We start from the raw sequence: 24,164 nt of genomic DNA, 5'->3' as shown, positions 1-24,164 counted from the left end.
AGCTGAGTTTGCAGATTGCCAGGCAAAGAAAGGCACGTGAGGGTTGGGGGAAGGAAGGTGTCAGGGGCAGTGGTGTGTGCACAGGCCAGAGCTGGCAAAGGGCGTCGGTCATGCATTTGAGGACAGGTAAGAGGTGCAGCCGTAAAGAGAGTGGGGGGCCAGCCAAGGAGGGGCCTTGAAAGCTATCCTGAGGACTGTGAATCGTGTCCCGTATTGGTCAGGAAACCGTCACGCTGGGAGCTGTGCACGGAGCTCAGAGTTGCAGGAAGGAGGTGGGCAAAGGAGCGTCATTCATGTCGGCTGAGCCCTGGCTATTTGCCAGTCATGGCGCCAAGTGCCTCCGGAGCACTGGCTTATCATCTGTCTTGCGAGGCAGGTTCTCTTATCATCCTCATTTTACAGACGAGTAAACTGAGGCTTGGAGTGCTAACGTAAGTTGTCCAAGGTCATGGAACTAGTACTGGTGGAGTCAGGACTTGTCTTTTTGGTTTTTGATGGTCACCTTTACAAAAGCTAAAGGGTATAGATTTTCATGCACATGGTACAAAATCCTAAAGGCTTGTTGCCGCCTGCCAGGAAGGTTTAAAAAAAAGGCCCAAAAGGTGCCCAGAGAGGTTGCTGTCCCTAGTATCCCGTCTGTGCACGTGTGTGATGGGTAGGCCTGGACTGTGGGCAGGTGCCCTGATAGGGACAGGGAGCAGGGACCTGAGGGGCCTGGCGAGGGACTGAGTGGGGACAGGGTAGAGGAGAGAGGCTGCGGTGGCACTGTCCGACAGGCAGGCGTTCGGCAGGGCTGGAGGCACACGGAGAGGGAGAGACCAGCCTGCGGGCTGGGGACATTACCTGGGGCCTCTTGCTGATTTCAGAGCAGTTCTAGCCTGCAGGGCCGCACTGAGCCACAGGGGCTGGGCCAGGAGGGAGGCCATGGGCTCAGGAGCCCGGGAGGTCTGGCCTCAGTGCTCCACGGGAGATTCTGGGGGACTCATTTTTCTTCTCCAGGTGTCAGGAAGTCAGTGCCGCATGGAGGCCCGTTGCCCCCGTCATCGTTCTTCACTGTGGAGGGAAGGGCAGGGCGGTGGGAGGTGGAAGGGCTGGAAGGGGCTGGGGGCTTGGAATCCCTCCCCAGATGCTTCAGGGCTGCATCTGAACAAGGGTGCACAGCGTGCAGAGCTCTCCCAGGCAGGATGGGACGCCTGCGCGTGCGCACACGCACACATATGTATCACATGTTATAAGGAACACGTGCAATAAAGTGTGATATATATATTATTTTATTTGATTCTCACTTCCCCAGGTTTTTTGGAACTAGTTTTGAAAATAATGAGTTGACTTCTGATGTGCAAACAGCCCTTCGGAGTTGGATCCTGAGCCCGTGACCCAGCCCTCGTAGTCTTTCTGGAAGAACCAGATGCTCCAGCCTGGTTTGGTCTCCCCTGCCCCAGTCCTGGGATCAGCTATTTCTCCAAGGCGCCCCGGTTTCCTTCCCTGAGAAACACGACTTGGGTGGGGGCGGGAGGAAGCAGCAGGCTGTGGGGAAGAGCCCCGATCTGGGCAGCCCCTCAGTGCTGGTGACCTTGAGCAAGTCCCTTTGCCTCCTCCGGGGGTGGGGCATTAGAGGACCAGTTAAGTCCTTTCCAGACTCATCTGAAGCCAAGAAGAAGATGATGGAAACGTTCATGCCGTGTGTCTGGAAGCCTGGATTCAAGCACCGGCTCTGCCACCGCATGGCTGTGTGATGCTGGGCACGCTACTTAACCTTTCTGAGCCCCGGGGTCCTCATCTATGAGATGGGGATAACAGCACTTCCCTTGCAGGACGTCCATGAGGAATATCTCACCTGGAGCAGGTGCTCAATGGATGCCGATTCCCTTCCTCCTCCTCCTCACTCATCTGCCTTCAGCACCCCGGAGGTGAGGATTGGTTACTGGGTGGTTGGGGAGAAGGGAAGAGAGGTGGCCAGGGAAGAGGAAGAAATTGGGCAATAGAGGGCCATGGGCAAACAAAGGATGAGGGGTTAACTCAAAATAAGGAAGGTGATTTTAGTTACCAGAGCTGTCCAATAAGAAAGACTCTAGCTGCTTGGGGAAGGTGGAGAGTTTCCTGTCGCTGGAGGTATGCAAGTAGAGACTGAGGGTTTGTGTGCCATACTGATGTTTTTGTGAGGACTTCTGCATTGGCCAGGAGGTTGATTCCTTCACTCAGCAAACTTCTGCAGAGAGGGCTGTCCTTGCCTGGCCCTATGATGGGACAGGAGATGACAAGGTGAATGGGACACCATCCCTGGCCCCAAGGAGCACCCAGTCCAGGGACTAGGCTGACCCCTGAGGTCCCTTCTACCCTGCAGTTCTGTGCTTTGAAGCGTCCAAGCCCTGGAGGGAGTTGGCTGAGGATTTCAGTGCGCGCCTTCGGTATTGATCCTCTCGAGTTGGAGCTGGCTGGGGAGCGGCAGGAGGAGGACGCCGCAGTGTTATTAGTGCGGAGGACATGCTGTAATCTGTCAGTGTCACCCTGGTCGCAGCTGGCTGGTGACCATCCTGCTGTTAACGCCTCCCTTCCCAGCAGCCTGCGAGCACACAGCCTGCACAGCGGCCCCCGTGCCTCCACCTCTCCCCACAGGAGGGGGGATGTGGGTGCTTACTCTTTTCCTACTTCTCCCTGACATGAGCCCTCTCCTCCAATCAAACTGGCTTGTCAGTGTTTCCCAGACACAGCCGGGCACTCCTACGTCTGTGTCTTCAGTTACCAGAATTCCCTGCCAGCCATGGCCACCAAATCCATCCATCCATCCAATCATCCCTTTGTTTTTCCATACATCTTTCCATCTGCTCATCCATTCATCCGTCCACCCTCTGTCCATTCAATCTTGCCATTCAGTTCAGTCCAATTTGATTCAACTGGATTCAATTCAGTTCATAAGATTACCAGGCTTTGCCATGTGCCAAGCGCACGTGGAAAGTGAGGCATGTCTGTGTGATCAAGGAGCCCGTGGAGGAATCCTCCCCATTCTTTGCAGCCGGCTTTGAGTCTGACCTGTTCATCCTTTGCCAGCCCTTTCAGCAGAAGCAATGGACTTTACCAGGCTTTGCCATGTGCCAAGCGCACGTGGAAAGTGAGGCATGTCTGTGTGATCAAGGAGCCCGTGGAGGAATCCTCCCCGTTCTTTGCAGCCGGCTTTGAGTCTGACCTGTTCATCCTTTGCCAGCCCTTTCAGCAGAAGCAATGGACTCTACAGGGCTGTCCTGGGGAGGAGGGTGTAGCCTGGCTTTCCCGAACTCACGAGTGAGACATCATCCCCGACCCCAAGGAGCACCGAGCCCAGGGAGTAAGCTGACCCCTGAGGTCCCTTCTACTCTGCAGTTCTGTGCTTTGAAGCATCCGAGCCTTGGAGGGAGCTGCCTGAGCTAAGACAGAGATGAGGCCAGGGCGGAGCCAAGGCAAGGAGCGAGGCAGAGGGTGGCAAGAAGGCGAGGGTGAGATGACCCAGTGGGACAGGGGTTTGACTCCATGGAGGGAGGCGCGTCCATGCAGCAGTGAGGGCTCCAGCAGACGCTGAGCGTGGGTACCGGGGAGGAAGAGGAAGAGAAGGGGGCAAGGAGACCATGCTGGAGAAGTGGGTTAGTGTGGTGGTGAAGGTGTGAGCTCTAGAGCAAGTGGACTGCCTGGTTCATTGTCCCCGCTCCACCGTATTCCTGCTGTGTGACCTTGGGCACGTATCTTAATCTCTCTGATCCTCGATCTCCCCGTTTGTAAAAATGGGCATAATAAGATCCATCTCATAACGCTGTGGTTAGCATTAACACACGAAGTGCTTCAATCAATGCCCGGCGCAGAGAGAGCTCAGTAGGTTCTTGCTCTGGTTAGTTTGAGTCTTCGCCGAGCGCCTGTGCTGCATCCCAGCTCTGCGCCAGGAGCTTTCGCTCTCAGTGTGTCCTCCGAGCATCCCAACTGCTGACCCTGTGCAGGGATTAGTGAACCCATTTTACAGATGAGGAAATGAAGGCCCAGGGAGGCCATCTCTTGGTCATTTCACATGGCTGGTGAAGGGTGGAGCTGGGCTTCAGATGCAGACCTGTCTAACTCCACTGCCCTTACTCTCCTGCCCTCCCTTTCCTGCTGCTTCTCAAGGGGTGAGTGCTCTGGGATGCCAGGATTCTAAAATTTCCTTCCCAGCATCTGTCTGGGGCACTCTTTTGGCCTCCTTTATTTTTAACTCTGAGTTGTTAATTATTGTCTCCTGTATGTTTTCTCTCTTTCCCGGAGGGCATGAGATCAAGAAAAGAAATTTTCTTCTCCACAACTGAAGTGTTGACTTTGACAATGAAAGCTGCGGAATTCATGTTTCCCTTTTTGCCTTGCTTGCCAGGAAGCTTGTACTTTTTGTCATACTGCTTCCTTCCCCTGTCCATGGTTTTGTTTTTTCACCTTTAATAGCCTTTTTATTTATGTGTCTTTCACTGCAAGCTTTTCTACTCATAGTAGAAGCTGAATAAATAGAGGATGAATTGAATGGGAACGGGCGTATTGCAGATTACAAGTAAATAATTAAAATAAAACTGTAAAATTCAAGAGAGGGACGTGCCTGTCTCATATCTGTCCCTTGCAACAATGTCTATCCCCGGCTCTGGCTCAGTGAATTTTGCACGGAAAGCTCCGTGGTGATTTTCCCTGTCACGTCTGCATCGGTGGCTCTCCTTGACCTTTGGATCACAGGACTGACCCCTGCCTATCTCTTCCGCTTCATCCTGTGTCACTTGTCCTCTTGCTCACCCGGGATAACCACTTGAGTCATCTTTTAGATCTTCTCATAAGACAAGTTCTTTCCTGCCTTAGGAAAAGAGTCTTTGCACATGCTGTTCCCTCTTCCTGGAAGCCTCCGCTCTCTCCCTTGGCCTGCTTTTGCCTGGCTCACCCTCCCTACCCTTCAAATTCCGGCTGAAGGTCAGCATCTCAGGCCTCCACTGACTGCTCCATTTAAAGGGGTTGCGGTAGCTAGTCTGCAAAGATGGCTGCCGAGGTTTCCTGCCTCTCACGTCATGCTGCTGTTCCCTTCAGGAGGTAGGCTCTGTTTCTTCTCCCCCAGAACTGCGCTGGGCCTTGGGACTTGCTTTGGCCAGTGGAACGTGGCAGAGGTGACTTGCTGAGACTTCTGAGGCTAAGCCTTCAGATGACTGGCAGCTTCTACTTTCTGCCATGTGACGCCCAGCTGGCTTGCTGGGAGAGGCCCAAGTCACACACAGAGACCACAGGGGGCAGAAATGAGGTGTTCAGGCCAGCAGCCCCCGCTGGGCTCCCAGCCAATAGTCAGCATCGACCCCAGCCAGGTGAGTGAGCCAGCCTGGTCGCTCCAGCCCAGTCGGGTCCCCAGATGACTGAGGGCCCAGCCGGCATCATGTGGAACAGAAGAACTGCCCAACTGAGCCCATGGAGTTATGAGAGATGATAAAATGGTTATTGTTGTTTCAAGCCACTAAATTTTTGATAATCAAAAGAGAGGTTAATCCCTGGTATTTCTCTCTCTCTCTCTTTTTTTTTTCTTAGAGACGGGGTTTTGCTAAGTCGCCCAGGCTGGAGTGCAGCAGCTGTTCACAGGCATGATCACAGCACACTACAGCCTCAAACTCCTGGCCTCAAGCGATCCTCCTGCCTCAGCCTCCCAAGTAGCTGGGACTACAGGCAAGTGCCACCATGCCCGGCTAATTTTTTCTGTATATTTTTAGTTGTCCAATTAATTTCTTTCTAATTTTAGTAGAGACGGGGTCTCGCTCTTGTTCAGGCTGGTCTCGAACTCCTGAGCTCAAACAATCCGCCTGCCTCGGCCTCCCAGAGTGCTAGGATTACAGGCGTGAGCCACCGCGCCCGGCCTACTGCTCTGTTTTTGATTCCTTTACTCCAAACAATCCTACGTGAGAGTTGCTGTTATTATTAATCCCCTTTTCACAGAGGAGGCAACTGACACGTAGATGCTTGCCCACGGTTGTGTTGCTAGCAAGCGACTAGAGTCAGGATCTGAACCCTGGCAAAGTGTCTCCAAAGCCCACCTTCTTAACCCTCATACCGTTCTGCCTCTCTTTCATATCTGTAAAGAGGAAAATAATACCTGCTTAACAGGGCTGTGACGATGTATGATTTGGCAGTGTCTGGCACATTGTAGATTCTCAATAAATCCCAGTTTGCTGTGGTATAATAGCTAAACAGGGCCCAACCAGGAAGGGCTTTGAAGGCTTTACTGTGAGGGCATTGGGGAGCCATTGAAGGTTTTTGAGTGAGAGAGTGACATAAAGAAACTGTGGTTTAGCTCACGTCCTATCTTTTCCCTCCTTCGTTCTCCCCTAACCCTCCCAATAACTAGCTCTACTTTGCCTGACACCCCTATGTCTTATCTACCTGTGACATTTTGAGATTTGAGCTGTTTAAGGGCCGTGATAGGTCATCCCAGACTTTCTGAAATGGGATGGGAAGGGATGCTCTCCTCCTCTCCTCAGGTCGCATCTCAGAAGGCTGCTTCAGAGGCTCGTCCTGGCCCTACCTCCCGCTCCGCTTCCAGCACTAGTGACGGAGAGAGGCGCCTGGTTTCTCTCACGACTGACGTCTTATTCCCCTTGGGATCCCTTCCGTGGCGTGGGCGGCAAGCAGGGCTGAGACTGGTAACCTGTGGGAGAGGAGCGGAGGGAACACGGGAGCCAGAGCAAGTCAGAGGGGGAGACGGGGACTGAGAAAGGGACAGTGCTTGAGAGAGATACTGAGGGAGGTTGAGAGTGAGAGGGGGAGAGAGAGAGCGAGAGAGAGGAAGGAAGTCTGGCCTCATCCCTTCAGGGCTGGTGACAAAAATGGGCCATCTGACCTAGTGTTGTGCTCCCTTGTTCTGACAGATGCTGTGTAGGTGCACACGCGTGCATGTAAGGTACACGTGTCCCTGTAGTATCACGCTCCGTGCTGACCTTTGCATGTAAGAGCATAGATGGGTCTCTGAGCACACAGAGATGATGTATGTCGAGAACTGCGTGCGGGGGACCATGCGCATCCCCAGCCCAGTGTCACCTCCTCCGTATGCACCGCTCTGTGTTGGTTCACCCTCCTCTCCTTGCGGTGGCATTGTCACATTTCTTGGCGAGTCTGTGTTTACTTGTCCGTGTTTCTGTCTCTACAGAGGGCTTCTTGCAGGACAGTTCATGTCCTTGTCCTGTCTGTGTTCCTGGGAGCAAGGTCAGGGCTTGGTGGAGGGGAGGTGGCCAATACATGCTGACAGCCCGGACGAGTACGTTTGCGTGAGTGGATCTAATTCCAGAAGTGTGTGAGGGGGTGTGTGCATGCACATGTGTGCACATACTGGAATGTGTACGTGGACATACACACATGCACATGCGCCGTGGGGGCACGGATGTGTCTCTGAGATGTCCGCGAGTGAACCCATATGCACCCCACCTGCAGATCTATGCAATGGCATGCTGACTGTGTTTAACAACAGGCTCTCTGTTTAAAAAAATCATCCCTGATTTGTAGCACTTGCCCATTTCTGTGGTGTAAACATTCCCACTGTGGCCAGTTTCAAGCTGCCGACATGGCGTCACCGCACACTGAGTTGGGAAGAGAGGCACATGAGTGGCTCGCGCTGAGCTGGTGGGAGCCGGCTCCAGCACCCGCAGGATTTGTGTTTGTGACAGCCCACAGCGGGGAGGGCAGCCAGGGCAAAGTTCCTCCCGAGAAGCTTCCTTCTAGAGCCTGTGCGCTGGGGCACGCAGGCGGTTGCTGTCGACCAGCCGGCTCTCTCCACTGTGGGCTTGGGAGCCAGTCCACACCGCTTGTTGGGCAGGTCCAGATACTCACCAGGACAGCGCCTTCCCTCACTCCCTGCAGGCGCTCTCAGAGCTTTCGGAGTTTGGGGAGGTCAGCACATTGCGGCGAGGAGGAATGTCTCAGCCTGGAGCGTGGATGGAGGAGGAAGAAGGAGAGCTTCAAACCGCCATCATCCCCACGGGGACGGCTGGGGGTGGTGCAGGGGCCAAGAGGCTGTGGCCTCAGCCTGCTGAAGCTGATCCACTGAGCAAGTCTGGACTCATCACGTGCCCTCTCCAGCCTCCAGTCGTGACTCTCTTCCAAGAAGAGACGGGTCTTCTGAACTCTGTGGCCTCTGTCTGACCCTCTGAGAGTCAGTCCTTAGGTGGTCTCTGAACGTCGAAATCTGCACTTGAAAGCCAGAAAGAGGCCGTGCTGCCCTTAGCATAGACAAGAGGGGCCCCTGCCTCGTGCAGTGGGCTTTCGGGGGGTCTGCTCTGGCCCTCCTCACACTTCACCGCTCGCCATGGGGGAAGAGTCCACAGGCTGAGGGCCCAGGCCAAGGGGGTGTGCCCACCTCAAGCCCCACACCCTTCTGTACCTCTCTCTGGTGCCTGCTACCCTAGAATTTGTACCGCAAGGATCCCCCTGCACCAGCTTCCAGGGTGGGCCACCATCTGTCCTTCCAAGGGTGAGTTGCGTCGGGAGGTGGCCGAGGAGTAGCAGTTTTGGGGAACTCAGATGTGAAGGCTGGGACGTGCACCCCCTTTGCAGGAGATGCCCACAGGTGCTGAGTGGAGCTGGAGGCGGGAAGGGAAGGGGGTCGGGCTGTGGGTAGAGGGCTGGGGTCCAGGCTTGCCCACACTGCCACTCTCAGGTGCAGAATTCAGAGGAGGTGGAGAATTCTACATTCAAACCTAGCATTTGAGGTCATCACGAAGATATATTTGTCAGGACAGAAGAATAGATCGTATTTTTAAATTCGTTAGTTCGATGTGTAGCTATTAAATCTTTAGACTATTCATGCTATGTGGGCCTCCCTTTGTACTCTTGCCCTGGGCCCCAAAATGTTAGGGGTGAGCCCAGAGAGAAAGATGCTTGAGATTCGTGGGGGACTTGGTGGTGTGGCCCTAGGGGACTGAGGCTGAATTGAGCAGGGAGCTCTGAATGTTGGTCAATTCTAGAGCGGACTTTTCCGGGCCCGTGGTGTGGTACTTACCTTCTCTTAGGTCTGTGTGTCATGCGGGTCTCATTTGCATGCCATCGTCTTTCTCCTGAGCCTCAGGAGAGCTGTGTGGTGACTAAGCTCCCTCCCTCCATCTCAGACAGCATCTTCCCTCCCCAAGACTCCCACCTCCCGGAGCTCATGAAGAAGCCCTGGTCTGTGTCAGGCCTGAGACCGTGGCGTTTGGTGCTTTCCCGGTTCCCGCTGCTGCGGAGGCATGGCCGTTTCTTGGACGCTCCCCATAGATGTTCCCTTTGGTTCTCCAAATGAAAATATGAAAATAACCAGGCCAGTGAATCCCAACCGTCTGAATTAATGAGACCTCCATGCTTTTGTGCCTGTGACAATAGATGTCAGTAGTGGAATGAAGCTTTTCTGTCTTTTCAGAGCCCTGTGTTGTGCTCTTTCCAGTTTAAACAAGCTTTCCTTCCTCTGGTTTGTCATGGCATCAGCTGTGAGTTTCTACCCGACCTTCTGGGTCAAGGATAATAAATTCAGTATAGTGGCAGGATGGTGAGCAAAGGGAGGCACTGAAGGGAGAGGAAGAAGCATCTTACAATTTGCCAATGGATGAGTGTCTTTTTGTTTGCTCCTTAAGTCTTGATTTGATTTTGAAATACCTTCTATCCTCCCATCCTATTTGTTACAACAGCTTTTTAAAGTTAAAGCGAACTAAATTAAATGTATTTAGTTCATGTTTAGAGGTGTGTACAGCCCTCCTTCATTTTTTTTTCCTTTGAGACAGAGTCTCACTCTGTCGCCTGGGCTAGAGGCTGTGGCATCAGCCCAGCTCACAGCAACCTCACACTCCTGGGCTCAAGCGATCCTCCTGCCTCAGCCTCCCGAGTAGCTGGGATTATAGTTGTGCATCACCACACCTGGCTAAGTTTTTCTATTTTTAGTAGAGACGGGGTCTCGCTCTTTCTTAGGCTGGTCTCAAACTCCTGAACTCAAGCAATCCTCCTGCCTCGGCCTCCCAAAGTACTAGGATTACAGGCTTTAGCCACTGTGCCCAGCCCAGCCCTCCTCCAAAAAGCAGACCCTGGCAGTTTGACCAGCCCAGGCTGGACACTGGTGGCTTAGTTCTTTAGGGACCTTCAGGTGGGGCCTTTCTCCAAAGTCGGGGCTCAAACCTTCCTCGTAGCATCCCTTCTTGTCTTTCCCATCTCTTCCAGTTAAGAGAGTTCCAGGGGCCCCGCAAGACCCTCCCCCTTCTTCTGCCACTCCAGGGCCCCCTCCAAGGAGCACCCCTCTGCAGGGGCCCTCAGAGTAAACTGGCAGGGTCCTGTCCATTTCGGCTGCACACTTCCATGGGGAGAACTGAAACCCCGCAGTGTGTTTGGGATGCTGAGTGGGACTGGTTTATTCCAAAAGAGAAAACTCAAGGACGTCATGTTCTCTGTCTTCAAATATCTGAGGGGCTGTCATGCTGAAAAGGGAAGTGTTGTTGGAGTGTGAAGGAAGAGGTGGATTGAAATTCAGTGTGCAGAAAAGACTCTGCCAACGAGTGCTGCTTAGCGCCGGCCGGGGCTATCTTTGGAGGGGGTGAGCCCCCCATCGCTGGAGGCGTACGAGTAGCAGTAAGGGATATTTAAGAGGGGACTCCTAACTTAGAGAGTGGGACATCCTACTATATGGTGTCTAAGCTTCCCATCCCCCAACTCTGAGACTCTGTGGCTTTAGGACTGTTTTAACTGGGATGCTAGCAGTTGGGAAAGCAATTAAAGAAATCCACTGAAGTGAGGACCAAGCTATAAAAAAAATCTTTATTTCATGTACCAGGATTTTTTTTTTAGTTTTCTGCTTTTTAAAATTTTTTCTGTTAACAGTCTGGAAAAAAAAAGGACCCACCAAGAAAATAAAACGGAGGTTAGTTTCTTGAACTGGTCTGAGCTGGACATGAGCAATCGTCCACCCTGGGAAGCAGCGCCCTTGCAGTCCTGGTCCTGGCTCCCTCCCTCCTGGCCCCCTAGCCCTTTCTTGGCCATGCTGGTGTCATCCCCCCCGACCCCCATGGCTTTCTTCACGCAGACCTAGGACCCAGGCCTTGCAGCCTGGAGAGAAGCACTGATCATCTTCCCAGGTGCTCCGCCAGAACTCAGAGAGATGGGACCAGTTTTCCTCTTCGGACGGCGCCTGCCTGGTTGCAGTTTTTGTGGGGCCTCTCCCTTCTCTCTAGTCCTTGATCCGTTCAGGTTTGGAATCTGGTGGGGTGGTGGGCAAGGTGGGGGAGGGATAGATGGCGCTTTACGAGACTGAGAACCACCTGGCTGCCACCATACTCTGGATTGGTTCCCTTTGCTCTGACCCCCTGTGCAACCTCTGGGCTGGGCTGGCAGATGTTCCGCCTTGTGCCTCAGGCTGAGTTGCAGAGCTCCAGCTGCTGCTGACCTGGGAAAAGGACTTTCCTTTCCCAGACAAAAGACAGGAAGGGCAGCTGGGAATGTGCAGACTCAGAAAGGCTTGCTAGCCTCTCCCTTGAACTCCCCAGAGAGCTCGACCTCAGGGCAGGCCAGCGTCAAGAAAGATGCAAACCAAGGGAGACTCGCGGACGCTGATGGAGGCAGGGCCTTTCCCCTTCAGCAGACAGATTCACAGCTTGGTCTGAAATTTCCAGCTCGGGAAGGCTGTTGGATTTCTCTCAGTGTGAACTGGCCCTTGTTGCTCTGGGCAAGAAAGGATGTCCCCAAACTTTAGTCTGTGGGGCAAGTTTAACTTTTGGGGTTGGTCCTCACCCTTGGATCAAACTTTGCTAAAATTCTCCTCCCATCCCCTCACCCTTAACCCCTCCCAGCAAACCTTGGTAGATCCTCTTTTTCCCAGACCCCCGAAGACAGTGGGGGACCCTGGTGGCTGATCCCTTCTCCCAAGAAAGCCTCCTTCATTCTTCATGACCAGGTTATGGCATTAAAGCAAGAGGACATGAAATGAAGAGTGGCTTTGGGGACCTCTGCCTTTCCCCTCTTTAACTGAATGGCAGGATACGTTTGCTCATGTGTGTGTAATTTTTGCTTTGACATTGGATGTGGGGACAGGGGGTTGGGGAGCACAGTGAGGAGGCATATGGGATGTGTGTGTGTGTGTGCGCGCGCGCATGTGTCTGAGAGGCTGACTGGTGATTTGGGAATGTTCTCAATGTCTGGGGGCTTGGTGGCAGCTCTTTTGGTCATCCCTGGCACATCCTCTGGGCAGGTGGCAGGTCTTAAAAGTCACGGATACGTAGAATAAGAATGGTCCTTTGGAGCTCATCTGAGTCATCCACATGCTTATGCAGGGGGAAACTGAGGCCCAGAGAGGCCACACAGCAAGGAATTCTAGAATCCAGCCCTGGATTCTAGTCTGGTACCCTTCCCACGCATGCAAGCACTGTGTGTGTGTGTGTGTGTGTGTGTGTGTGTGTGTGCGTGCGCGTGTGTGTATGTGGTGTGTTGGGAGGGCTCATGTGAGCATAAGGGCCAACGTGAAGTTGTTGTCCATGGCTTTGGAGGGGCGTTAGCTGGTTTTTTGGAGCCATGCCCCTGGGTGTGTGTGGGATGGAAAGGTTTAGACTGAGCATGTCCCTGTGAGTGGTGGCAGCGCTGGGCTTAGAGGGCTGTGTGTGTGTGTGTGTGTGTGTGCGTGTGTGTGTGCACGTGAGTGGGGCGTGTGGGCTCCTTCTCCATGGGATTCTGTCTGAGGAAGCCGCCTTCCCAACACAGAGACCCCTGTGGCTCGCTGGGGCCCTCCTCCTCCTCCTCCACCTTCAAGCCCAGCTCTAATCTCTCACAACGGTTTTGTTTTCTTGTAAATGAATTTGTATATTTGTTTTCTGTTTTTTTCTTTACAAGTTCCCTGCTAAATTTTAAGACCCCCATCCCACCCCGTTTTTTGTTTTCACAGTTTAAAGCTGGAAAAGAATTAAAAGAAAAATACTATCTGATTTTCTTGCAAGTAAATCCACTTATTATATATTTACATTTATTTATAGTCTGTGGTTTTTTTATTTTAAAAAAAAATCACCACTTGTTTTTCCTTTTTCTTTTGTAAAAAGAAACCTTTTTGCAGTGTCATTGTTGGACCCACTGGGCCCCGAGGGGGCGTCAGTGAGTCCAAGGACCCCCAAAGGGTCAGTGAACCCCCTTCCCAGGGGACTGGGGGCCGATGAGTCTTGGGGTCCACCATCGCCCCAGGGTCATCAGGTGGCCCTGCGGTGAGGGGCGAGGAGGGAGAGCCGCTTTATATCCCCCGGGGGGTGGGCATCTCCTGACCCCAAGGACAAGAGCTTGGGGACGGTGACCCCAAGAGGCTCACCCTGAGGATCCCGGGGTTTCCGGCATCTCAGTAAGCCACCGGCAGCCATCCCCTCCCCTTTCCTTTCCTCAAGGCCTAGGAAGTCATCACAGTGGGTTAAGGACCAGTAAGGACTGGGAACCCGGGGCTGGGCAAGCCCCGCTGCACCCCCCTCCAGGCACCTAACGGACAGGAGGGACCAAGGACTTGGGTCACATGGAGGCCTACAATTGCCCTGTCAGTGCCGGGTGGAGCCGGCTTTGGAGCCGCTGAGCCCTTCCCAGCGTTGCAGGGACACCCACCCCCGGGGGGGCTCCAGGGACCTGGCAGTGACCACAGGCTCACCTGGCCCTGGGGCTGCTGAGTCTCCACCCCCAACTCTCCCAGGGAGGCCGGGCCTGCTGGGGTCAAAGGGAACAGAAAAGTAACTCTCCCCGCATTAAAAAAAAAAAAAGGACTAGCAAAGAACGAAGTAACATAACCCCTGATCGGTACAGAGGACTTTCCCTTTCCTTCCTGTTCCTTCTCATTTTTTGCTTTAATGTTATCTTGGTTCCCTTTTATTTTTTCATTTAAATTGGTTTTTATTAAATGTTAAAATAATGGTACATGGGAAATCATGCATTTTCTTTTAGATTTATTTTCTATTTTTAATTTTTTTATCCCTCTTGCTTTTTTTAAAGTTTGTTTTTCTTTCCTCGTTTATATTTTGTCACATTTCCTGTTGTTTTGCTTCTTTGTTCCTCTTATATTTTGTTCTCTCTTTTTTTTAAATTTACTCGTTATGTTTTTCTCTTTTTTTGTTTTCTGTTTTTTTGTTTTTTTGTTTTTTTTGCTTTTGGAAGGTCTCCCCGGGGATGGTGTGGGCGCCCTCCCCCGCCCCGCGCCGCCCCTGCCCCCCGGGGGCCGCGCCCTGCTCCCGGCCGGCCGTGCCCGGCGCTGGCGAGGCCCCCCGTCTTCATACGGGGGTGGTCCGGCGGTTGGCTGTGTTGGAGTGGAGAGAGTCCTTGTTCTCCTTCTGGATACAGTTGTGAACTTGGAGGAAGCTGTTATCCCTGTCGGAGTTGTAGGTGGCGGTGGGCGTGGTGGCGGCCTTCAGGGGGTCCCTGCTGAGGGTGTACATGGAGATCTCCGTGGACGGCAGGGTGTTGAAGCCCTTGATGCCCACGGGGGAGGCGTCCCTGGAGTGTGGGGGCTCCGTGGAGCGCGAGCTGGAGCGGCTGCGGCGCTGGTAGCGGTAGCGGTAGCTGGGGATGCGGGTGATGGCGGAGGCCTGGAGGTAGTCCGTGGCGCGGGCCGTGGCCCGCAGCTGTTTGTGCCGGTCGATAAACATGTGCACGGCCAGCACCCCGACCATCTCGGCGATGATGAAGGACAGGGCCCCGAAGTAGAAGGACCAGCCGTACGAGTAACTATTCTTTTTGGAGTCGCTCTTGGAGGGGTCTCCGGCATTGGCAGATATGTACACTATGATGCCAATGATGTTACTCAGACCTGTGGGGCACAGGGAGGGCGGGAGTCGGAGAGAAGGACGTTAGTTTCTCAGGGGGTGTCGGCCACTCGGCAGGATGAAAGGATGGGCCTTCCCCGGACCTGCGTTTTCGTGGGGAACAGGCGGGCCCACGCAGCGGGACACCGGCAAGCTTCCCCTTAGCTCGGTATCATTCCATCGGGAGGGGGCCGCCGGGAACAGCTGATGCCAACAGACGTGGCAAGAGCAGGGAGGAGAGAGGGACATTCTACAACGTATTGAGTAAAAGTAATAATAATAGATATTGTTTATGGGGCATTTACTATCTGCCTTCACTGCTCAGTGCTTTACAAGCCTGTCACAGGTGCGAAACAAGCACAGAGAGGGTTAAGTGAGGGAGGAGAGGGCGGTGGCACAGGACCCGAAGCTGGTGTGGCAGGGGGTTCAGACTGGCTCCAGGAGCCAGACCGCCTGGGTTCGGAGCCTTGGCAAATTAAGTTAGTCTGAGTTCCCAGATCTGTGAAGTGGGGATAATGACAGGCCGGCGCCTCTGGGGCCAAGGAGAGGGTTAAGAGGGTGAACACCTGTGAGTGCTCCTTAGCTGCTGGTCGTTCTTATCAAATGGCTCATGCTACACCCAGGTTCTTCTTCTGACATCAGAAGCAGGTGTGACTCATCCTGTCATGAACTGGGCTCAGAACTGCGGTTGTGGGGGCCTGCCTGCTCCCACCTGGGCGGGTCGGTGAGGGGAGCGTCCTCCCTCGGTTTCCATGGAGCGGGCATCGGGCAGGGCTTCGGGGAATGGGGAGGCAACTTTGTTGTCCTGTCTCCGGCCTCCTCGTCACTATTTGTACCCGGAGGGGAAAGGGTAAGTGGAGAGAGGCCCAGTGCCCTGAGAGGGACCCAGGATTTTGGCCTTTTCCCAAGTGGTGCTAGGAAAATGGGCCTAGGCTAAGGGTTGGGGTCTGGAGATGCTCCCAGAGGACCCGGTGGGAGGTCTGGGGGTTGCTACAGGGCAGGGGCCCCTGCACGACCTTCCTGCCCTGCAACACGACCTGTTGCGAGGCCTGGCGATCCCTGTCCTTCCTCCCCTCCTCTCTCTGCCAGGTCCTCCTGGCCCCCGGCACCCAAACCTCAGCTTCTCCCACTGAGGGCCCTGACTCCAGCCTGCTCGGCAGGGTGACCGTTACCTGCAGACACGAAGAAGATGCCGGCACTCAGGATGATGTTGTGTCGCGTCTTGTAGAACTCGCTGGCGGCGATGCACAGCCCACCCATGAACAGCAGAATCACACTCAGGATCGGGAAAATGCTCGAGGCCCTCACGGCCCCTGCGGAACATGGAGGGGCGGGGAGAAAGAGCGGCGTGACTGTGAGACCCAGGGGTGCGGGGGGGGGGAGGCGAGAGAGCAGCCCCGACGTAGCCCGAGTTGAGGTTGCTCTGCACTACCAGGGAGGGAGAGGGAGTGAGCTCTCTCCACTGCCTCAGCACCAGACTCCAGCACCTCGTCAAACACACGGAGCCCTGTGTCACTTGGCCTCCGTCTACCTCCAGCCTCATGCCGCCTGGTCCTCATGTTCTCTCTTGTCCAGCCGCAGCTAACTTCCCAGGGCATGTCATTTTATGCTGCTGACTTTTGATATACTGAGCTTTCTTACTGAAATGTCTTTCCTGGTCTTCACTCAGCAAACTCCTCTTCATCCATCAAAACCCAGCTCGAAGTCCCCTCCTCTATGAAGCCTTCCCTGACTTCCTTAGGCAAAGTTATGAGCTCCCTCCTCTGTGCTTTGGGGCATATGGGCACATTGAGAGGCAGTGTGGTATAGCGGTTAGGTGCAACCACATGGCCTCGATTTGAATCTGGCTCTAGCATTTACTAGCTGTGTAAGTTTGGGAAAGTTATCTCACCTCTCTGTGCCTCAGTTTGCTCATCTGTAAAACAGAGATGGAAATAGTGCCTGCCTCCCAAGATTGTTGTTAGGATTAAATGAGTTGAATCAGGTAATGCACGTAGGTAAGTTTCTGGGGCAGGTAGTCAACGTTCAATAAATGATAGCTATTATTATAACCTCTTATTTATACGTATGCCTCCCCCGTAAACCATGGGGCATGAGGCAAGGTCTGCGGCGTTTTACAAACAGTTTCTTCTATCTGTCTGAGGACACAGCGGGTTGCCAACACAAGCTCACTGAGTGAATAGATGCAGGGAGGTGGTCCAGAAGAAGGAAGAAGCAGGCGCGTTGCAATGGAAAGAGAAAGTAAGAACGGAAACCCTTCAGGAAGAGGTGAGAAGGAAGGACTGACAGACAGGACAGGAGAGGAAGAGGGTACTTTAATGCAAAGGGAGAAATGGACAGTGGGTGAGGGCCGCAGCTCCCACGTGTGGTGGGGGCAGGGGAAGAGGGCGTGGGGGCCGGGGCGAGGGGAGCGGCTGGTGGGGCTGTGTGTGTGTGGGGGGCAGGTGGCCCCTGGATGAGGGCCCAGAGGTGTGGCGTCTTCCACAAAGTGTCTCTGCAAAGTACAAAATTGTTTTCTATCCGAATTCAAACAGGCAGCGTGTGACCGCAGGACTTGACTCCCTGTCCTGGGAGCGGTGGGCCGGGCAGGAGGCAGAGCCGTCTTGAGGCTGGTGCGAGGGAAAAAGATGTCTAAATGTTTTGGCTACTTAAGTGGCTTCTAAGGAAGTTGAGCCCTGCAGCCACAGGGCCCTTTGGCCAAGCCCAGGGATTGGTAGGGGAGGTGCGTTTGGAAGGGAAGGTGCCAGGAGTAGAGCCTCCCCCCAGCCCCTGTCCCTGCCCCTTTGGGTGGCAGCGTGGCCCAGAAGGATCTATACAGAAATGCAGGAATTTTTCTTAGAGGATTGTAGGCAGTTTGCTGGGACATGTGTGATGTAAAAACCCTTCCTCTGTCCCCCATGGGTCTGCAGTGCGGTCTACACTGCTTACAAATGTGAGTGGGTGAGTGGGTTATTTGGGGGACTTGAAAAAGGGCAGAGCTCTGTATCTAGGCGGGCGTGCGTGGGCCAAAGCCGAGCTGCACGTGAGGACGCTGGGGCCGCAGGAGGCCCAGGCAGCCCGGCCCCTCTTCAGTCTCGGCACCCTCCTCCTCCCGGGCAGGGACAGGATGCTCCACCCCCCAGACCCGAGGGGATGTTCTCTCCCTGCAAGTCATTTTTAAGACAACGAGCGCTGTACCCCCAAACTGATCTCCTGGCCCACACACATCTGTCCACACACACACACACACACAAACACACACACACACACGTGCACAGACGTGCACTACTAAAAGCCACCTTAATTCTCATCTTTATAAGCACATGGGGATGGTGAGAGCTTACTGAAGACCCAGGAGAAGAGACAGAATATTTGTTAAGCCCCCACTCTGAGTTGGGTTTTGAGCAGGTGCCTAACATATATGATGTAATTTCACCCACATAACAGCCTTGCAGGGTATGTTTTATGCCCCAGTTTACAGACAAGAAAACTGAGGTTCAGAGAGGTGAAGTAACTTGCCACTCAGCTCATGAGCCGGGATTCAAACCCAGACCAGCCCAACTTTGGGACTGCCCTGGATTCTCCCTGTGTGGCTCCGAGGAGCCTGGGAAAGGCGCTGCAGGGCCTGGAGAGCTGGACTAGGCTTCCGGCTGTGCCACTCACTTGCTGTGTGGCTATGGCAGGTGCCGCAACCCCTCTGGTTTCCCCATGTGTAACATGGGGTGTGGACTGTTAGACGGTTTCTGATGGCTCTGTCCTCTCCACGTGGACATGGTCCTGGCCCGCTGGAAAGGGATTGGGCATAAAGAAAGGAGAGGGGCTGGTGTGCCTTCCAAGGGGCAGCAGGTGCTGCTCAGAGGGGCAGGGCAGAGGGAGGGCTCTGGCCTTCCCTCTCCAAGAAAGCGGGCTCTTCCTGTCCACAGCATGCCTGCATTTGGCAGACCTCGGCTGCACCCTCAGAGCAGATGACCTCACTGCAGCCCAGGGCCTGATGTTTCCCGTTCAGCCCCGTCTGCTGTGGGGACATGGATGCTCCAACTGAGCCTTCGTGCCAGCAGCGGGAAGTAGCGCCAGCTGCGGACAGAGCCGGGATGCTGTGCGTGTGCATGCTCGGGTGTGCACGCATGTGTGTGCAACGAGAGCCCAGGCATGTGTGGACGGGATGGAGGGAGGCAGGAGAGGAGGGGTAGGTCTGCTGTGCTGCAGCCAGCAAAGAATCACGTGGAGGAAACAGAACTTCTTCAGAAGGTGCCCAAGTGGCTAATGATTCTGCTCTAAATAATGGCGACCAGCGGGGAAAACAAACGGAAGCGTCTTCGGCACAGCAGAGCCAACCCGAACACCAGCCTCTCCTGCAAGAGGCCTCTTTGCCCAGAAAGAAGGCAACAGTGGGGCAGCCAGGGAGCAGCACGGTACCTGGGCCAGCTGGACTCTGCAGGCCCACATCTGGGCTGGGAGGGAGGCTGGTTTAGGAGCAAGTGGGGAAGTCTCTGGAAGGAGGGCTTTCTGGCTGGGCAGTGTCACAGACTGAATGGGGATTTGGTGTTAGTTATACCTGGCGTTGAATCCTGGCTTTGTCACTTACTAACTGTGTGACCCGTAGACCCTGAGCCTCAGTTTCCCCATCCTGTAAAATGGGAATAATAATAATAACATCCAGCTGGCAGGCCTTGCTGCTCCAAGTGCAGTCCGAGGACCAGCGACACTGGGGTCACTGGAGAGCTTGTTAGAGATGCGGACTCTCAGGGCCCGGCCTGGACCACCGAGTCAGGATCCACAGTTCAAGGAAAGCCCTATAGCAAGATTTGTATGGACGTGCAAGTCTGAGAAGTGCTGTCGTAAGGTTGAAATTGGGTAATATCTGTGCTGTGTCTCACGCTAGAAGGTATACAGTAAAAGGCAGCCATTTTTATTTCTGAGGTCCTTCCTCCTTCAGTCCAGATACAACTTCCCTGTAAATTGTCCTGACTTCCCACAAAGCCTGGTGCAGTCTCGGTGCCAACATCTATCACAAGGAGCGGAAAGTGTCTGGTTTATTCAATGCATAAATACTTATCGGTCTCCTATGAGTAAGCAGAGGGCACTTCACAATACGTGCTAATGTTCGTGGAGCATCTCCCGGGTGGCAGGCCTTGTTCTAAGTGTCTCGTGTGGATTAACCCATGTAGGCCCCATACCAGCCCCATGAAGCCACGGGCCTTGGCTTCACGGAGATTACAGATCCCTAAAGCAGGCATTGGGACACGTTTTCTGTAAAGGGACAGACAGTAAATACTTCTGGCCTCGCTGGCCATGTGGTCTCTGTCGCAACGTCTCAACTCGGGCGGTTGTAGCAAGAAAACAGCCACACGCGATGTGTAAACAAACGAGTGTGGTTGTGTTCCAATCAAACTTTATTTACAGAATCAGCTGGTGGGCTGGATCTGGCCTGCTGGTCGTAGCTGGCCACCTCTGGCTGGGAGCGTACGCTGCCCTGGGAAAAAGCCGTGTGGTCCGAAGCAGGGAGGTGCTTCGCTCCTGACTAGCTGTGAGTCCGGGAAATAAACACGGACCGAGCGCCCGCCACTGTGCTGGGTTCTGGGCTGGGCACGGGAGAAATACGGGGTGCAAAACCAGCCCTGGCCCGTGTCTTTATAGGGGTTACATTCTCACGAGGGAGATGTGTGTCTTCAGATAATAACACAGCCGGGATGAAGCGCTAGGAGAGAAAGGTGCCTACGTGGCACCATGAGGGTGTGTGACAGCTGACGTCGTCGAAAGCTTAGTGTGTGCCGGGGCCTGTTTTAAGCACTGTGCATACACTAACTCATCAGCTCTCATCACAGCTCCATGAAATACGTGTTATAGATTAAAACCGAGGGACGGAGAGGTTAGTCATTTGTCCAGGCTTTGTGAAGGCAGGCAGGTTGACTGTGGGGTTCGTGTGTCTAACCACTGCACTCCCTGCTTCCAGGCTCTATACTCGCTGCCTCTCAGAGTGCCCTCTGAGCTCCTGGGGGGATCAGGAAGTGTTTCCTGGGGGGCTGATGGTGCCGCTGACTCTGAAGGGTAAGGAGATGCTCACCCGGAAGAGTGGAGGCAGGGCTGGGGGAGGGGACACAGCACCAGCCAGGGCTGGAAGAGGCTTGGCTGGTCCAGGGACCTGGAGGAAGGCTGGGGGAGCCAGAGGAAAGGCTTGGGGAGCACTGAGGCAGAGGAGGCAGGCAGGGCCAGGCCATGCAGGGCCCCGTGGGTTGTGCTAAAGAGCTTACCTTTATCCTAAGCACGATGGGAAACATTAAAGGGCTTAGGACAGGCAGGGCTGTCATGATCTGATTTGCGTCTTAAGCAAATGGATTATGAGGAGGTCAGGGTGGCTGCAGGGAACCAGTGAGAAGGCTACTGCAGTTGACCAGACAGGAGAGATGGTGTTTGGCCCAGCGTGGGTGCCAGGGGTGTGGACAGAGGTGAAGGGTTTGAGAGATGGTTAGGAGGTGAATTGAGGCTGGCTGGACGGATAAGGTAGAGAGGAGGGTGGAATTGAGGATAACTTCTAGGTTTCAGACTTGCAAGCTGGATGGAAAAAAACATTTATGGAGGTTGGGAGAGGACGAAGTCTAGGAGTGAAGGGAGAGGTGGGGGAGGAGGCGGGAGAAATCAAGGTTTGGTTTGGGACGTGCCGAGTTTGAGATGCTTTGGGGACGAGCACGTGCAGTGTGGTCGGGACAGTTGGATGGGCAGGTGTGGGGCACGGCGGTGCGTACGGTGGGAGCCACAGACACTCAGGCGAGCACAGGGGAGCTTGCCCTGGGACGAGGGGAGGCTCAGGCCTGAGGCTTGGGGAGCCCCAGTGTTTGACTGACTCGAGAAGACCTGGGGCAGATCACATAGCGTCCCTTGGCCCTTTCTTTTCTGTAAAATGAAGATGAAAATCCTAACTCAGCCTACCTCACAGTGTTACAGTGATTAGGAAAAAGAACGTGGACGCTTTTGAAAATGCAGAGCGTTGGTAAACTGTGAACAATTTATTATTTTCTATGCTGACGACAGAAATGAAGAGCCTCCTAATTGCCCAGGAGGGAAGTGACATCTCGCCTTCTGGAGGGGATGGCCTGAGCTATGAATTCTTTGCTAATCCTCTTGCTGGCCCAACTCCCTAGACGAGTCATTTTGTGATCCGGTGCCTCAGTGGGCCCCAGCCCCTGTGGCTGTCACGCTGTGAAATGGCTCTTCATGGTGGGCACAGGTGGAGGACGGGGCAGAGGCTGCACGCGGGGTCCCTGCTGTTACCTCGCTGCGTCTGGGAGAGGAAGGGGGCTGGTGGCTGCTGCGGGTGGGGACGAGGGGGAAGGAGGAGGTCAGGAGACCTGGGCCTGCTGCTGGCTCCTTGCCTGGCTCCCTGTGGGACCTTCCTCTGGCCTCAGATCTGCACTCTGATGGGGCTGGAGGAAAAGATCGCTGAGGTCCCGTCCCTCTTTGACAGTCCCGTGCCCCTCAGACCTCTCCTCAGGGCCCACCCTGCCAGGCCCTGCTGCCGTCCCACCTGTTCGCTGTGCTTTAATCAAAATCGTCACCATAACCAGGTACATGGGGGGCAGGCTCCCTGTTTTCTGGACATGGGGTTAAGCTCTTTATGTATGTTATCCCATCTAGGGTTCAATCCATTCTAATGGGATAGAATCACACATGTGCAGGGTTGGGAGGAACTTTCTAGGCTCCTGGGTATCTCTCCCCCTCTTCTCCTTCCACGCTGTGCTAGATGGTATAGCTACTGACTGTGAAAAGGGATGGGTTGCAAAAAATGCCTGTGTGAATGTGTGTGTGAGAGAGAGAGAGAGACAGAGACAGAGACAGAGACAGAGTGAGAGAGACACCTGCAAGAACAAAGAAGAGGAGGAGAAAAAAGATGGTGGGCGAGAGGAAGATAGAGAAGTCGGGGCAGAGGTTAGGAGCGTGGGCTCCAGATGCGGACTGCTTGGGGTCTCACCCTGGCCCTCCCACTGGCTATGTGGCTGCTGTGCCTCACCTTTCCCATCTGTATAATGGGGACAGTGACCATCTCTACCTCCTAGGGTGGTTGTGAGATGAATTAAGATAGCGTCTCAAGTGTCAGGCCTGGCGCCTAGTCAAGTGTTGAGCAAACGTTTGCTATATATAATAATGTAGGAAAGCATCTCGGGAGCCCTGCGTGCTAACTTTGGGAGCACCATCTGTGCAGGGTGCCGGATGTGTTCCCATTTCCTGCTGTCTGTAGAGACTGGTGGCCGTTGCACAGGCTCGGGAGAGAGGCTGCCTGAGTTCACCCTCCCAGCTCTGTCACCGGGGCACCCGTGCCTCAGTTGTGCCATCTGCCACATGGCGATCATAAGCACACCTGGCTCGGTAGGGTTGCTGTGAGGAGTAACTGTGCAAACACATTTGAAGCAAGGAGGACAGTGGCCGGCACCTGGAGAGCACAGCACGCGTTAGCTATCGTGACAGCAGAGCACGCTGTCGCTGCCTCTCACGGGGCTTCGGGTGGCCGAGGTGGGTGTTTATTAAAGTGCAGGTTGTGACTCATTACGAGGTCGTGAAACCAGTGTAGTGGCTGCAGGCAGCACTGAAGTGAACGAACTAGGACAGAACGGAAACTGCCGGCCGTGTGCGCGCATGAAGGCTGGCCACCTTCTGGTGGGCGCTTTGCTCTGGTTCTGTGGGCGTGAGTGAGTACAGGGCGCATCTTAGGGTGCCGCCTAACTGGAGGATGTGGTCTGGCCGTTTCGGCCCTGGGGTGGGGGTGTGGGTCGACAGCCGGGTGACGGGCCTGGACAACGCTCCCAGGAGGCAGGCGGTGTCCCAGAGAGTGTGTCGGCCTTTGGTAGGTCATTTCTCCTCTCAGGCCTGGTTTGCCCCTCATCTGTAAAATGGGAGGGTGGAGCTGGGTGGCCCTAAGGGCGTGTCTAACTCCAGTGTCTCAGGAGCTGGGATGAGGCATCATTGTACTTCTAAAACTCTGGGGGGGGGGCGGTCCCTCATGCTGTCCCCCTGGGACAGCTGGGAGAGCCAGCAAAGCACCATGCAGGGGAGACTCAGAGAAGGTGTGGAACTTGCCGAGGGCCGCAGAGCGGAGCACACCTCGAATTGAGGCCCTTTTATTCTACGTCCCAGATTGGAACTCGAGCCCTGGTCTGCCCACACCTCCTATGCTCAGGTCCCTGGGAATCGCCTCGATGCCTGGCGGGGCCTGCAGAGGTGGGCACGGGGATGGGGGCCAGTGGGGAGGAGGGGTGTTCTCCGAGGCCAGGAAAGGTGGCTTTGGCCCAGTTTGAGACCCAATATCCACCTCTGTCCTCGTTCTGGGAAGAGGGTGAACGTGCCAGGTGCCCTAGGGAGGTGGCACCTCATTATTCACTCAGCAAGTGCCTCCTGGGCCTGACCCTGGGACCGGCCCTGTGCTGGGTGGGGGTGGGG

General features: G+C 54.5%; 1 protein-coding gene across 1 annotated transcript in view; it reads right to left on the bottom strand.

The window, feature by feature from the left end:
- Positions 1–14,103: 14,103 nt before the first annotated feature.
- Positions 14,104–24,164, bottom strand: part of CACNG2 (calcium channel, voltage-dependent, gamma subunit 2) — a 115,189-nt gene continuing 105,128 nt past the window's right edge. The window contains exons 3-4 of the mRNA XM_012638063.1: positions 15,929–16,069; positions 14,104–14,761 (exon numbers count right to left, since the gene is read on the bottom strand). Coding sequence (XP_012493517.1) covers positions 14,226–14,761; positions 15,929–16,069 — 677 coding nt within the window. The 3' untranslated portion in view covers positions 14,104–14,225. The remainder of the gene's footprint in view (positions 14,762–15,928; positions 16,070–24,164) is intronic.

This window comes from Propithecus coquereli, unplaced genomic scaffold, assembly GCF_000956105.1.
Source record: "Propithecus coquereli isolate 6110/MARCELLA unplaced genomic scaffold, Pcoq_1.0 Scaffold126, whole genome shotgun sequence".
NCBI lineage: Eukaryota > Metazoa > Chordata > Mammalia > Primates > Indriidae > Propithecus > Propithecus coquereli.
This window is presented reverse-complemented; position numbering and strand designations above follow the sequence as displayed.